Source organism: Heloderma suspectum, chromosome 6 (genome assembly GCF_057233095.1).
Source record: "Heloderma suspectum isolate Gila_16-S chromosome 6, 16-S_ref, whole genome shotgun sequence".
Lineage (NCBI taxonomy): Eukaryota > Metazoa > Chordata > Lepidosauria > Squamata > Helodermatidae > Heloderma > Heloderma suspectum.
In genome coordinates this window covers 53,563,288-53,579,008 of record NC_139463.1, presented here as the reverse complement: position 1 = coordinate 53,579,008, position 15,721 = coordinate 53,563,288, and the positions used below count along the sequence as shown (strand labels likewise).

The following is a 15,721-nucleotide window of genomic DNA, read 5'->3' as shown; positions in this document are numbered from 1 at the left end:
TTTGTGCAAATTCGCACTTGCGTGAAAGAGCATTAGCACAAGTGAAACGAAATTCTGATGCATCCCTTAAAAAATCCAATTCTGTCAATGCGTGGACACAGACACCTGACAATCAGTGAAACACAGATGGAACAGAGTTAACAAAATCCGTACATCCCTAGCCACACCCCCATGAGTGACCATGTAAAATTGTACAAGTGTGCTTTAATTTTCAGAAAGAACTACAAAAGATGTTTACAAGTTTAGAGGGGACATTTTAACTGTTGTTTTTTTACAAATAATGCTAAGAATGCTTGCTAACCTGGGAATCAACACTTCTGAATAATGATAGCTTAGGACATCAATTGGAGGACAGGCCATTTCGAAATTAATGTATATTTTAGCCACTGTCTGTAGCTAATTTGCTTGTGAGGACTATGGTAACTGGGCATGTTTTATTTACTTCCAAGTAAGGATATTTACAGAACTGCATTTTGCCATGACTGGGTCAGTCAGACAGAAATAAGAAGTGAATCCAGAAAAGTGTAGTGAATAAATGATTTGGGGAGAGTATATAGCAGAAACAAGTTATATAACCTCTGGATAAAATTTACTAAATATAAAACAAGTATTCCAAGAATCAGGAAAGTAGCAGCTGGCTCAGACTCAGAGAACAAGAAACACCCAGCGGTGGAACTGATCACTTTTCTATTTCAAAATTAAAGGGACATACAAAGCTGCCTGACACCAAGTCAGAGCATGGGGCCACCTGGATTAGTGTTGCCTCTGACTGGCAGAACCTCTCCAAGGTGTCAAGCAGGAGTCTTTCCCAGCCTACCTGGCTGGGGTGTTTCCAGATGGATGACTCCCTGAGCTACCAGTTAAAAGACACTGTGTACCTATTCTGTCTTTTCCTCCTCAACAGACTTTTTTTAGAAAGAAAAAAGACAGAAGAAGTGATGGGAAAACACAGGAGGATTACAAGTTGAAGACAATGTTGTATGGACCCTGCCCCTAAAATTCCATGAATGAGGCAGGGCAATCAAATCATAACAACCCATGTGGAAGCAGCCCTGGAGGTGCCAGAGACTGAACCCCTACCTGCAAAGCCCAGAAATATTTTTTCTGCGGTTGAGTTACATAGATACCAAATGCTAATGCTCTTTAAAATGTATGTATGAAACAAGAAAAGGGTCAAAAATGGAAGGGGATATTAGGGCACAGATCGCAGAAACACAGTGGAACACAATTTGGAGCAAGAAGCGGATTTTCTTATATTTAGTGGTATATACATATCACAAATAAATAAATAAAATCTATTTCTGCTACATTGAGAGAAAACCTCTTAAGACTCACACACAGGTGCCATTTAACTCCAGTAAAATTAAATCACCTCAACAAAGAACTTCGACCACACTGTTGGAAGGTATATTGAGTTAAGGGCACCTTATTCTGCATGTGGTGGACATGTGAATATATTCAAGTACTCTGAACATCTGTTTTCAACAATGTATCACAGATAACCCAACAAACAACACACAGCACAGAAACAGTTCTTGCATAAAGACCTAATTTTGTTGCTGTTAGAATGGCAAGGATGGAAATATGATGGTATTGGAAAACAAGTTGAGGATATACAGCAGATGGATGTTTTTCCAAAATTTGGACAGTAGCTTTAGCTGAACAGTTAACACCGCATAATAGGCTAATCAAAGGAACAACTTAAAATGACAGGTTCATGGAAGCATAGTTCATGGAAGCAATGTTTTGTTAAAACAGGCTCCACAGACCAGCAGCCATTAAATAGTCATACATCTGGAAGGGAATAAAAGCTTGGAAGACTGGAAATTGAAGCAGGAACACTTAGCAGCAGCAACAAAAGATTAAACTTATTTTACAATCGTGTACTTTCATATGCAATCATATACAATCATGAGCAGATATGCATATGCATTTCAGTGTCTCCTGAATCTACTACACTATCTAACAAGCAATGTCAGAGAAACTGCACGTATTGTGTATTGTTGATCTTATGGCTGTATGTTAAAATCATTATATATCTTAGAACAAAACAAATATATACCTAGTGTTGGGTCCAGATCTGCCTTCCATGAGGGGAAGGGACCTCCTGCAAGAGGAAGGCCTCCGCTTGTGGCATCTCTCTGTGCCCCATTCTTGGGGATCCCCCTCCCCCACATCGTACAGCAGGTCTCCTGGCTCTTTGTGTAGCATCTTCAGGGGTTCGGAGGGGCTGCTGTTGGAAGGGGGTGGGGGAGTCCACTCCACCAGTGACATGGACCTAGCGTAAATCTGGATCCAAGCTGTACACTTTACTGAGTCACAAAAGTGAAAAGTCCCCCCCCCCCCCCTGGTGCTGACAGTCAAAATTTTTCCTTGGACAAGGCAGGGGGGCAAAGAAGGAAGGGCAAAGAGCAGCAATGCTAAAAATGGCCAGTGACCGGCCATTTGTCCTCTGCTGTCTACTCGGGCTGGCCGGGGGGCTCAGGCAGAGGCCGCCCCCCTCCCCTGCTCTCCGATTCCTCCAAGTGGCAGCACCAGGGCCAAGCCTTCCGCGTACAGCGCACGTGTTCTTCTGCACAGGGTTGCCGCTCTTCTGCGGAGGACCGGATGTGAGCAAATGCAGCTCAGCCTACTTAGGCTTGACTACAGCTGGAAATGAGGGCTGATTGAAGAGATACTGTTACACCAATGGATGACAGAAAAGGTGGCAGGGAATTGCAGGGAGGGAGAGGGCACCACAGATGTGTCCAGGGACCACATTCATGTGAAGTGGCAGGGCAGAGAGACGGGGTTAAAGAGCAAGAGGCCTCCTGTGCCACAGCCAGAGTTTATGGGGCCTGCTTGGGCAGATGGGATGGCTGACGCGCATGCGTGACTGGGGCTCTGGCGACCAGTGCAGCAGAGGCGAGGGCCAGCGGCACACACAGGAGCGGAGGCGGGCAGGAAGGGGCCAGGAACTCGGGGGCGGAGCTCCTGCTTTGCCCTGGAAGGTCCCGGCTTCAATCCCCGCTGCCCCAGGCAGGGCTGCGCGCTCCTGCCTGAGGAGCGACTGCTGCCAGTCAGCGTCGACACTACCGGGCCAGATGGGCCCGGGGTCTGACTCCGCAGAAGGCAGCTTTCCTATGTTCCTGCGCGGGGGCCTGGAGCAAATCGCCCCCGTCTGCCCCGCCTCTGGCTAGCCCGGGGCCCAGTCGGGACGGCTCCACCGCCGCGCCGGGACCAGACGCCTCAGCCCCAGCTGCTGGGGCACCGCCGCGGCAGCGGCGGCCTGCTGCGCAGCGGGCGCCCACGAGGCACCTGCGGGGCCGCCGCGGGAAGCGGCCTAGCCCTCTGCTGGGCGCCCCTCGGGCCAGCGCGGGAGGAGCCCCGGCCCGCGCAGCTTCTCTGCCAACACCCTCCCGCGCTGCGCCCGAGGCGCCGCACCGCGAACCCTGCGGCGCGCCTGACCGCCGCGCGCCGGAGGGCGGCCGAGGCCGAGCCGCGCGCGGCCAGAGCGTTTGTCCCCAGCGCCCGAGGGGCGGGCGCGCCTCCCCCCGCCGCCGCGAGAGCGAGGGGGCTCGGCCGGACCTTCTGCGCGAGGTGCGGCGCCGGCCGCACAGGGGCCCCGACGCTTCCGCGCCGCCGCCTGCTCCCTCGCGGAGGGCGGCTCTTCGCCGTGCCCGCTCAGGCTGGGTGCCGCGAGGCCAGAGCGCTCCGGGGAGGCGCGGCGCGGGGGCCGCCTGGGTCCCGGCGGGCGGGGGCGGCGCGTCCTCGCGTCTCCTCTCCGCCGAAAGGCGGCGGCGATGTTAGGGGCACGCGCCGCCCGCCCGTCCCCTCCGGCGTGCGCGGCTCCCTCCCGCAGCTCCGGGCGGAGGGGAGGGGGCTGCCGCTGGGGACGGCCCCCCCGCTGCCCGCCACGAGGCGGCCGGCCTCTCCGCCGGCACACCCCGGTTCCGTGCCGGGCGCCGTCCTGGACCGCCGCTCCGCATGCCCAGCCCACCCCGGAGGACCGCAAGGAGCGAGGGCCGGGAGGGATGCTGCGCTGTCCTGGGGCGCCGCGCCTTCGCCAGTCGGCGGGCCTCCAGGGAGGCCGCCGCGCGCGCCGCCGCTTCGGAGACGAAGCCCCTTCCGATGAGCAAGCGATAATCTCGCGCGCACAGACTCGCGCGCGCGCTCGCGGCGCCCGTGGGCTTCGCGGCCGGGCAGCCCCCCTCGCCCCCCTTCCGCCCTCCGCGGCTCTTCCTGCTCCAGCCCCTCGTTCCGCGAGCGGGCGCCGCCGCCGCCGGGCCCGGCCGTCGCACGTGGGAATGCGCCAGCCGCTGCGCCCGCCTCTCGCGCCCGCGCCTCCCCGCCGGCGCCGGCGGTCTCCCCGGCGCCGCTGCCTTCGCCGGCGCCGCGCGGCCCCTCTGCGGCTGCCCGCCGCGCCGCCGCGCCAAGTTGCGCGCAAGGCGCTCGCGTGCTGCGGACAGGGCGCGCGGTGACAGCCTGGCTGCAGCCCGCCCGCCGGCGCTGCGGCGGGCTCGCAGAGTTGCGGCTGGGGGTCCGCGCGCCGCTGCCGTCCGCCTTCGGGCCGGCACCTGCACGGCGCCTTCCTGCGCAGAGCGCGGCCGCGGCCCCTTTCGGTCCTTCCTCTTTTGCGGGCGGGGCGGGGTGGGGTCGGGCGGGGAGGGAGGGGGAAGTTTCGCGGCGCGGCCGACTTCTTGCCTCCGCGCGCGCGCCTCGCCTCGCCTCGCCTCGCGGGCTGGAGCGGCCCAGAATGGAGCGGCTTCGGCGAGGAGGCTGACCTGCCGGCGTCGCTGGAGATTAACCAGGCGCCCTGGCAGCGGCGAGGCCGGAGGCAGCGCCGACCGTCGTGCTGGTGGCCCGGAGGAGCGGCGCTGACCAGCCACCTCGCCGGGCGACCCGCTCCCCTCAGTCCAGCCCGTTCCGGCAACTCAGACCCCAGAACCCCAGTCACGGAGCCCGGCTCTGCCGACCCCGGGCCCCGAGGGACCTCTTCGTACGGAGCGCGGGCTGAGCGTTTGGCTGGGGCGGACGGGGGGGGCGGTTGCTCCCTTTGGCCTGTTTTCTCCGCCAGGAAAAACACCTGCCTATCTTATTCTGCCCTTCCAGTTATTTTATTTTGTACGGTTAAACTCTGAGGATGGGCAATGCAGCTAGCAGCGTGGAGATGTCTCCAGCAAAGGAGATTAAAAGCCAGCCATCAGCCTCTTCACCTCTGCCACCCAAACAGCCTGTGCCCCCCAAACAACCCATGCCCAGCTCTGGGGAACTGGAGGAACGATTCACCCACGTACTGGTAAGTCTCTGGTGAGCCTTCCTTAACTTGAGCCCCCCCCCATGCACACTCCATCCGTTACTGCCAGGATCCTTCCCCAACTATGATTCCAGTTATGATTCCTTCTCCAGTTTCTGGCTGGTGAGCTTTAACGTGCGCATGGAAAACTAGCCGAACAAGGGTTCAAGTCATAATTGCAATCAGTGGGCTTAAAGAGAGGCACAAGTGTTAATTTCTCTCCACCTTTTTGATGCATACTTCTGGTGAAGTGGGAATTAATCTGAGTCAGTATTACTGGCAATGAGCAGATAGCAAGAGTGGTGTGGGAGTGGCCATTCTGGGCTATTCTGTACCATTTAGCACTCTTGTGCCACATTTCTCTGTTGAAAGCAGCATCAGGTGCAGCCTACTAGCTGAAAGTCTAGAACACCAGTAGAATGGTCAGCATGAGAAGGGCCAGGTGATCCTGGATCCACACCCCGCCTCAAGTGGGGATTCCTATCTAAGCCAGAGGCGTGTGACTGTGGGATGGAGATTCATTCATCTGGAGGCGGGGGGTGTCTTGTGTAGCTTTTGTCTCCCCAGGGAGCTAAAACGGCCTTTCCCAGTATTTCCTGAAACTGGTCTGTTGTAGGCTGCAAACCCTCCGGAAGAAAGTGCTGCGTTCTCTCCTGTACAGCTGCTGTGGAATTGATGTGATGTAGCCAGCCTTTCCCAACCTTGACTCCCCAGATGTTGCTGGACTACAATTTCCATCACCACCAACCATTAGCCACAATAGCTGGGATGATGGGAATTATAGTCCAACACCATCTGGAGACCCGATGTTGGGAAAGACTGCCCTAGCTGCACCAAAACTCCACAGAGCAGTTCCCTCACCTTCAAGGCCACTGACCTCCAGAACCAATATTCTCCTAGGGCCTTGCTCCAAGTTGGGTGTTTCCCGATTTGGACCACACAGGAGTTCTAAGCCTAGGGAGAGAGCATCTTGGGCATCCTTTCTGTTATCTGCATGGGATGGGACCAGTCTCCTGGTTGGCCACCCTGGGGACAAGGAAACTAAGCAGTCCCATTGAACCCACAAGCTGATCCCAGTGTTCTGTGGTCTCATACCCAAATACTAATTTGGACCATAGTCCCCCACAAAATCTTAATAATCACTGTGACTATGGCTTCTGCTAAGAAAGTATTTTGCATGTTACATATCCTTACATGAGCTATGCAGCTATAGGGCACGAGGTGAGGAGAGACCACGTGAGAGCTGTAGCTCTCTGCTTTGAAGACATGTTGGGATTGTGCCTCTGTTTTATTTATTTATTTATTTATTGCATTTATACCCCGCCTTTCTCCCTCTCGCAAGGAACTCAAGGCGGCTTACATTATCCTCCTCCTCACCGTTGTATCCTCACAACAACAACCCTGTGAGGTAGGTTGGGCTGAGAGTCTGTGACTGGCCCAAAGTCACCCAGTGAGCTTCCATGGCCAAGTGGGGACTAGAACCCGGATCTCCCGGCTCCCAGTCCGTCACTCTCACCACTACACTACACTGGCTCTCGATGTCTACACTGTTTAGCTCCTGCTCTGTTTCTTACACCATGGCCTGTATTGTGAAGACTCACTAATTTGGAGAGTGGGAGAGTTGATGTATGGAGGATCTTTCCTTGAGATTCAGGGAGCTGGATTTGACACTTGTTTTGGTCTTTTCCACCTCTATGAGTTGAGAAACATGTGCTTGCAAATTGTTTAAAGTAGATTAGTTTGCCCTCCCCCTCATCTTAACCACTATATTGTGCTTGTAGAGCCCATAGAGTGGTAAAAGTGTCAATCTTCCTCCCCACCCACACATAGAGTGTGTGCGTGTTCCTTTCTGTGCAATACAGGATGATAGTGTAAAACCAGGGAGAGTACTGATTATTCTGGATTAGGCAACACCAAGGGCGTGCTCTCGTGCATGTGGCAGGAAGGACAGCATGAGTTACACTGCAAAAATTATGAATGTATTTTTAATATAATATAATATAAACCTTTCCTTTGTATAAAGAACTGTCTGTAGCGATTCACATTTTGTAGATAACATTAAATAAAAATAGAGCACTTTGGAGAGCTCCAGAAAGGTCTTTGTGCCCGACACCATCATTCAGAACCTGTCTTTGCAGACAAAGGAGAGGGTGTGAGGAGCAAAATAAACTGACTTATTTCCAAATAACAGCACACAATAGAGAGTAGCATCTCTAATTAAATTACAGGAGGAAGGACTTCAGGCTGCAGAGGAAGCCAACCAAGATGATTAGTGACCTCTTCATCCCAGGACCATTAAGGACTGCTCTGTAACTATAGCTGGTTTAGAGACAGGGATCAGCAATGGTTGTCCCTTGGGCCAAATCCAGCCTCTAAATAGTACCATTTAGCCCCTGAGTTGCCAGTCTGCAGGTGAGGAGAGTGTATAGTGGCTTTGGGGAGTAGTGCTGGGAGCCATTTCACCACCCCACATACTCTCCTCAGAGCATTTCTCCAGTAAAATTGCTAGTGTACTGGGTTGTAGGAAGAATCTGCTGCAAGTACTGGACTTCATATGAAGAGTTCTGTATGAGACAAAATGTGCACATGCTCCTACAACAGGAGAGGCTGGGTGATACCTCACGAGCTGGTGTAGTGGTGTGTTGCGGCTGCGTGCGTGAGCCAGGAAGTGCCTTGTTCAAAGTTCACCTTTGCGATGAACTAATCGAGTAACTTTAGGCATCTCTTAACCCCATCCAACCATCCGTAACTTGGGGATAATAATACTGACCTACTGTAGAGGGCTGTTGTAAGGATTATTGAGGTCCTTCATATTGACAATGATCTTTTTGTTCGAATTGGCAAAGGAAAGTTAGGAAGGAAGGTGCTGAAGAATGGAGGCAAAGCAGGGCTTAAGTGGAGGCAGGACGCAGTGCTCCAAAGACTGTTTTTAGTGCAGGAGTCCAGCCTGGGAGTCCCGCACGCAGATGATGCCACCCTAATGGCAGAAAGCGAAGAGGATCTAAAGAGCCTCTTGTTGAGGGTGAAAGTGGAGAGTGCAAAAGCTAGTTTGAAACTCAACATTAAAAAAACGAAGATCATGGCATCTGGCCCCATCACTTCCTGTCATATGCAAGGGGAAGAAATGGAAGCAGTGACAGACTTTATTTTCTTGGGCTCCACGATCACCGCACACGGTGACTGTAGCCATGAAATTAAAAGACACTTGCTCCTTGGGAGGAAAGCTATGGCACACCTAGACAGCATAATAAGAAGCAGAGACGTCACCTTGCCGACAAAGGTCCGCATAATCAGAGGTTTGGTTTTCCCAGTAGTAACGTATGGCTGTGAGAGCTGGACTCTAAGGAAGGCTGAGCACCGAAGAATCGATGCTTTCAAATTGTGGTGCTGGAGAAGACTCTTACGAGTCCCCTGGACTGCAAGGAGGTCAGATCAGTCCATCCTAAAGGAAATCAACCCTGAGTGGTCATTGGAAGGACAGATACTGAAGCTGAAGCTCAAATATTTTGGCCATCTAATGCAAAGAGAAAACTCCCTATCTTCAAAAAGGGTAAAAAGGAGGAACCTGGGAACTACAGACAAGTCGGTCTGACATCAATCCCAGGAAAAATTCTGGAGCGGATGATAAAGCAATCCATTTGTAAGCACCTTGAAAACAATGCTGTGGTTACTCGAAGCCAACATGGATTTGTCAAAAACAAGTCCTGCCAGACGAATGTGATCTCATTTTTTGATCAAGTAACCTCCCTTGTAGACCGTGGGAATGCTGTAGACATCATATACCTCGACTTCAGCAAAGCTTTCGAAAAGTGCCCCATGATAGCCTGATGAGCAAACTAGCTCAAAGTGGTGGGCTAGATGAAACAACGATCCGGTGGATCCACAGTTGGCTACAGTATCAGACTCAAAGAGTGCTTCTCAATGGGACCTTCTCAAACTGGGGAGAGGTAACGAGTGGGGTACCGCAGGGCTCAGTCCTGGGCCCAGTGCTCTTCCACATTTTTATTAATGAGTTGGAGGGGAGGTGCAGGGAATGCTGATCTAATGTGCAGATGACACAAAATGGGGCGGGATAGCTAATACTTTGGAAGACAGAAACAAAATTCCAAGTGATCTGGATAGACTGGAGCGCTGGGCGGAAAACAACAGAATGACATTTCATAGGGATAAATGCCAAGTTCTGCACCTAGGAAAAAGAAACCAAATGCCCAGTTACAAGATGGGGGATACGTGGCTCAACGACACTACAAGCGAGAAAGATCTTGGAATTTTTGTCAATCACAAGCTGAATATGAGCCAACCATGTGATGTGGCTGCAAAAAAGGCAAATGCTTTTTTTGGCTGCATTCATAGAAGCATAGCTTTCAAATCCCGGGAAGTACTAGTTCCCCTCTACTCAGCACTGGTTAGGCCTCATCTGGACTACTGTGTCCAGTTGTGGGCACCAGACGTTTAAGAAGGATGCAGACCAACTGGAGAGGGTTCAGAGGAGGGCAACAAAGATGCTCAGGGGACTGGAAACAAAGCCCTATGAAGAGAGACTCAAAGAACTGGGCATGTTTAGCCTTGAGAAGAGAAGACTGAGGGGAGATATGATAGCACTCTTCAAGTACTTGAAAGGTTGTCACAGAGAAGAAGGCCAGGATCTCTTCTTGATCATCCCAGAGTGCAGGACACGGAATCATGGGCTCAAGTTGCAGGAAGCCAGATTCCAGCTGAACATCAGGAAAACCTTCCTGACTGTTAGAGCAATACGACAATGGAACCAATGACCTAGGGAGGTGGTGGGCTCTCCCACACTGGAGGCGTTCAAGGCGAGGCTGGACAGCCATCTGTCAGGGATGTTCTGACTTGGATTCCTGCATTGGGCAGGGGGTTGGACTCGATGGCCTTGTAGGCCCCTTCCAACCCTACTATTCTATGATTCTCCCTGGAAAAGACCCTGATGCTGGGAAAGATCGAAGGCAAAAGGAGAAGGGTACGGCAGAGGATGAGATAGCTAGATAGCATCACCGATGCAATGAATATGACTTGAGCACGCTCCGGGAGAGAGAGGAGGACAGGAAGGTCTGGCGTGCTATGGTCCATGGGGTCACGAAGAGTCAGACACGACTGAACACCAACAACCAGCCTGGAACATGTGAAATAATAATCAAGAGTGCGTTCCACTTGGCAGTCCCCTCCCAGTCTACATGCATATGAGATTATAGGGGGAAAGGCCTCCAGATCAAAGGGTCTGAATGAAACTGGATAGTCTTGAGGAACAGATACCCACTAGAACTGGTGTATTATCATGGTTGAGAACATGGACTACAAGCCAGGAAGCCTCACTCTGAACCTCAGCTGAGTTGTAAACCAGGGGTGGGGAACCTCTTTTAGCCCAAGGGCCAAATTCCATTTTGAAGAAGCTGGGGCAGGGGGCTGCATTCCAGGGCTGGGGCCAAGGGCATAAGGGGTGGGGCCAAAATACCAGCATATTTTAGCTTACAGTTCTCACTGCCAGTGACTCAGTCTTAGAAGAAGAGGCATTTCAGCCTTTTCGAAAGGGGGAAAAACTGTGCAAGAGCCGGGAAACCACCAATCAACAGTTGGGGAAAGGGCAGGGCTAGTGGAGAGGGGTGTGGCCCTCTGGGGAAACCTGGAAGGCCAGATGGGGACCCAAGGAGGGCTGGATTTGGCCCACCAGCCTGAGGTTTCCCACACCTGCTGTAAATTCACCCAATGGCATCACTCCCCAATCTGTAGTACAAGGACAATGATAAAAGCAAAGTGTGAAGGCATATGATGAAACAACTTTGCTGAAGCTACGTAGGCCTGGTTCTGGTCAGTGCCTGGACTGGGAAGTGTGTGGGACCCTCTGTCTGTTGCCTTGAGTTCCATGGTAGAAGGAAGGCAGAATATAAATATAATAGTTATTTGTTTATTTGTTATGTAAGAAGTTATAAACCACAGCTTCATCCCAGAAAGGAGTTTAGGGCAGTGTACATAAAGAGTCCTAAAAGCATTACCTATAAAATGTACTGTACAATACAATAGAAACAACCTAAAATCTAAACATCAAAAAGTACAATCAAGAGGCATAAAACTATTTAGACTAGCTAAAAGGATACAAATTTCAATCTAAGAATACAAACGTTTTGAAACTTTGTTGTAAAATGCCTGCACAAATAAAAGGTTTTCACCTGAAAAGCGTACACTGAAAAGTGTACAGCATTGGCACCAAGAGTATCTTCAATGGGAGGGCATCCCAGAGTCAGGGTGCCACCACAGCAAAGGCCCTTTCTTTTGGAAGAGTTAAAAGTCCTTCTTTTATGGGAGTTGCAGGGAATGAAAAACAGTTTGTCACTTTTTTGTTTTCTGCTCAGTGGGCACAGAAGTCACAGCAATGCAACAGGACAGTGGGGGGGGGTGGATGTGGTGCGCACAGTGGCAGATGCAGAAGGACTTGAACAGCCAGCACCCCGTGCTACACCCTCCCAGGTCCGAGAGACTCCACCAAACCTCTTTTAACTTTCCTGCTCCTGGGGGCGGGGGAGGGAAGGAAAGAGAGAGAGAGAGAGAGTGCTAGCAAAGAGCTAGCCATCCCTCCCTTCACCCCTTCCCACCTGCCAGGGGTTTTCCTCATATGGAGGGCGTGGGAAGAAATATATCAAGTTTCGGAGACACACCGCCTGTCTGCCTGTCTGTGTCCCCCCACGTCTTGAATCTTCAGGAGCATTCAGATTCAGCCTGCAGTGGAGAACATCTCCTGAATCTGCCCAAATCAGCCTGGTTTGGGATTCAGCTGAATCTGAAACATGCCCCTAATTCAGGGGCATGCTGCCCCTGAACTTGGAGGTGGTATATAGCCATGGTGGCTAGTAGCCACAGATAGCCTTTTCCTCCATTAATTTGTCTAATCTGCTTTTAAAGCTGGCCAAGTTATTGGCCATCATGATATCTTGTGACAGTGAATTCCATAGGTTAACTATGTGCTGTGTGAGGTATATCCTTTATCTGTCCTGAATCTGCCACCATTCCGCTTCATTGGCTGGTCCCAGGTTCTAGTATTATGCCTCCTATCCACATTCTCCATACCATGCATAATTTTATACCCCTCTATCATATCCCCCCTCACTCACTCTGAAGGATCCATCTAGTCCAGTGTCCTTTTTCCAACAGTGGAATAAAATGAATTTTTGTACATTGAATTGTATCTAGGTTTAGTCATACTTAGAGTAGACCCATTGAAATTGGTGAGACTTAAGTTAGTCATGACTAAAGTTCCATTGATTTCAGTGGGTCTACTTTAAGTATGGCCACATCTGGATCCAACCCATTCTTTTCACTAATATATACATTTTTGTATGCATTTTTTTTTTAAGAGGGGCTGCGGTGGCTTAGTGGTTAAGTCGCTGAACTGCAGACTGAAAGGTCGGCAGGACAGCAGTTCGAGACCCGAGTGCCACGTGATGGAGTGAGCTCCCGTCTTCAGGCACTGCTTCTGCCAACCAGCAGTTCGAAAGCAAGGAATTGCAAGTAGATAAATAGGTACCGCTTCGGCGGGAAAGGTAACAGCGTTCCGTGCACCTCGGTGTTCAGTCATGCCGGCCACATGACCACGGAAGCATCTTCAGACAGCGCTGGCTCTTCGGCTTAGAAATGGAGATGAGCACCACACCCTAGAGTTGGACATGACTGGTTGGGGACACCTTTACCTTTTTATGCATTTTTAATTGCAGAGCTGCATCACAAAATTCAGAGAAATGTGACTGTCAAAGGATAACTGTGTTTCAGTGTGGGAAGTGTGAATTAGGTTCATATTAGGTAACTTTACCCATCCCTAGTAAGTAGTTTTATTTTAGAAAATTAAGCACAAAGGGAGATTCATTACCTGTCCCACACAAACACACTTGAGATCTCTCATGGGTAACATAGGGGGTTGAAAACTGACTGTTCTCCCACCTTTCTATTGTGCGTCTCATTCTGCTGGCTTGCAGGAAGTGATAGGTGGGGATATGTGTCATCACCACCATTTGGGATGGGAGAAGCTATGTCAGCCAATGTGCACAATTTGTCAAAGGGAAAATAAAAGGTCATCAACAATAAATGTGTCATAACTTTAATTTACCATGGCAATACAAAGTGTTTGGTATTTCTCTATATTTATTATGATTTATGGCACAATCATATACCAGTCTACTCTGAAATCAGTCCCATTGAATTTACTGGGTCATATTCCCAGGTAAGTGGGTATAGAAATTCAGCCGGAATGTTTGTATTTTATGTGGGTTAATCAAGTGCGGAATAATGCATGGAGGATGCTGACTTGGGGTAGAGTTCAAAGTTGATCTTTCTGGTTCATTTTGTTTCTGTAGTCTTATTTAGCAATCACGTTTTGTATCCTGTCCTTCCTCTGAAAAACATGTGGTATACTTGGTTTCCCCCATTTTATCATCACCTATCATTTATTTATTTTTTGCCACTTTTCCACAACATTGTGCCTAAAGCGTCTCACAACATAACAAATGAACAGCAGTAAATGTAATTTACAGCATATCAAACAGCAGTAAATATAACAATATTAAAAAATAGAAACAATTACAAATAGTCATAATGTTGGCAGATAAATACATAACAGAAATATCAATAAGTACAATATCCAATAAAGCAGCACAAATAAACTAACTTAATCCAACAAAGCACCAAACAGGAGAGAGAATAAAGTGTACTACAGAAATCTAAGAAACACTCCCTAATAGGATAAATAAATCTCCACTTCAGATGGGTTCTCTGCAATTATTTTATTATTTATCAATTAAATTTCTAATCTGCCCAGTAACCAATGAGAGCCTACAAACAGTGGTTGGCAGCTTCACCTCCCACTTGTGGCAGCATCCTTCCTCCCAGCTCTCACCTGGGTCTCCTCTCAAAGTCCCTTCCCATCTCTCACCTGAGAAGGTAAAACTTGCCAGTCCTCCTTCAAGCCCCACATACCCACAAAGTTTGGACGTTACTTACTCTTTCTCATTTTATAATGTCAACAACCCTGTGAGGTAGATTAGGTGGTGTGTGTGTGTGTGAGAGAGAGAGAGAGAGAGAAAGAGAATTTATTGTACTTTTAAACCTTCCAATAACGAAAGTCATGGGTGCCCATGGCTTGCCCAAAGCCACCCAGTGAGCTTCAAGGCTAAGTGAGGATTTGAACCTGGGTCTTCCCCAGTCCAAGGCCAGCACTGTCCACTATACTCCCCAAGTTATCATATATTGCTGTTAAGATGGCTGTTATGTGCCCTGAGCCTTGGGTGTAGAGAGAGAGGACTTCTTAATTAGTAAATGAATAAGATAAATCTCCAACAGCTGCCAAGATATATCTGCTGTAACTGATAAACTGTTGCTGCCTCCGTAGAGTAAAAAAGAAAAGAAAAGTGCTGAACTGCACGGCAGTCAAGCATTTTCCATTCCATTCACAAGCCAGAGGGAGAAATGCAAAAAAAGTCTCACCTAATTTTTTGGCACATGATTGAGATGAAAAAGCCCTCTTCTTTCTCTCTTGTGGCTGTATCCAAACGTTGGGAATCCCAGTCTAAAGGTCTCATGGAGAGTTGCCAGTTTCATCGCTGATGGGACTTCCTCCCCATCCCCCCACCCCACCTTGCTGCGAAAAGTGCTCACAGCTCTATGCAAGAAGGAACTGAGTTAGCAAATTTAGGCATTTTTGTAAGGTAAACCACTGCCCTTAATGGCTGTCTATATCTTATTTGTCTTCTAGTTTGCTTTCCTTCTGGGCCATTTGATTTAAAGTGCTGCTATCTTGATTTAAAGTGCTGCTATCTTGAGCCATGATGCTATTAGCTAGGAAGATAAGCACCAGTAGCATTGCAAGACCTGAGCTGTAAAGACAACTTAATTGCTAGGAATGTGGCTTTCTTGAAAATTATAGTAAGAATAACAAGAATAAATAATAGTCTGTTGTCAGTCCTCACGGCTTCTGAAAAACTTCAGAAAAAGTTTTGAACAGAACAGTCAAAACTTTCAGGCAAGATAACTCCAAATCTGTGTCGAGACAATCCGAACTGGGTATACTTTATTTTGCTTCTGCTAGTCGTTAAGGAACAAGGAGAAGCCAAGGAGCTGCTGCATGCAGGAGCACCCTCAGAAGGTGCATAGCCTTGGCTTAGAAACATGTGGGCCTCTGCTCCCAAGGAGGTCGCTGAAGTGGATCTTTGGGACTCATTGGCCAGTGTTTCCTTCCTCTTTAATATTGTCATTCAGGAATTTGCCTCCATTCAGGGCACCTTCTTGAGGACCTGGGTTTCCAGATGCCTGCCCAGGTTTGTGAGTCGCTGAAATGGAGCCATCTCTCCCTGTGGGTGCAGAACTCTACTAACATCACAAACGTCCTTTGGGGATTTCCCTGCACTAAGGAAAACCTGGTTTCCAGGGCTTCCCAGTGAGCTGTATCAT

The 15,721-nt window shown here is 49.8% G+C and overlaps 1 protein-coding gene across 3 annotated transcripts in view; it reads left to right on the top strand.

Annotated features, from left to right (window-relative positions):
• Positions 1-4,732: 4,732 nt before the first annotated feature.
• FMNL1 (formin like 1) overlaps positions 4,733-15,721 on the top strand; it is a 181,476-nt gene continuing 170,487 nt past the window's right edge. For all 3 annotated transcript variants that reach the window (XM_084804350.1, XM_084804349.1, XM_084804354.1), the window contains exon 1: positions 4,733-5,278. In XM_084804350.1, the coding sequence (XP_084660476.1) occupies positions 5,123-5,278 (156 nt within the window). In that variant the 5' untranslated portion in view covers positions 4,733-5,122. The remainder of the gene's footprint in view (positions 5,279-15,721) is intronic.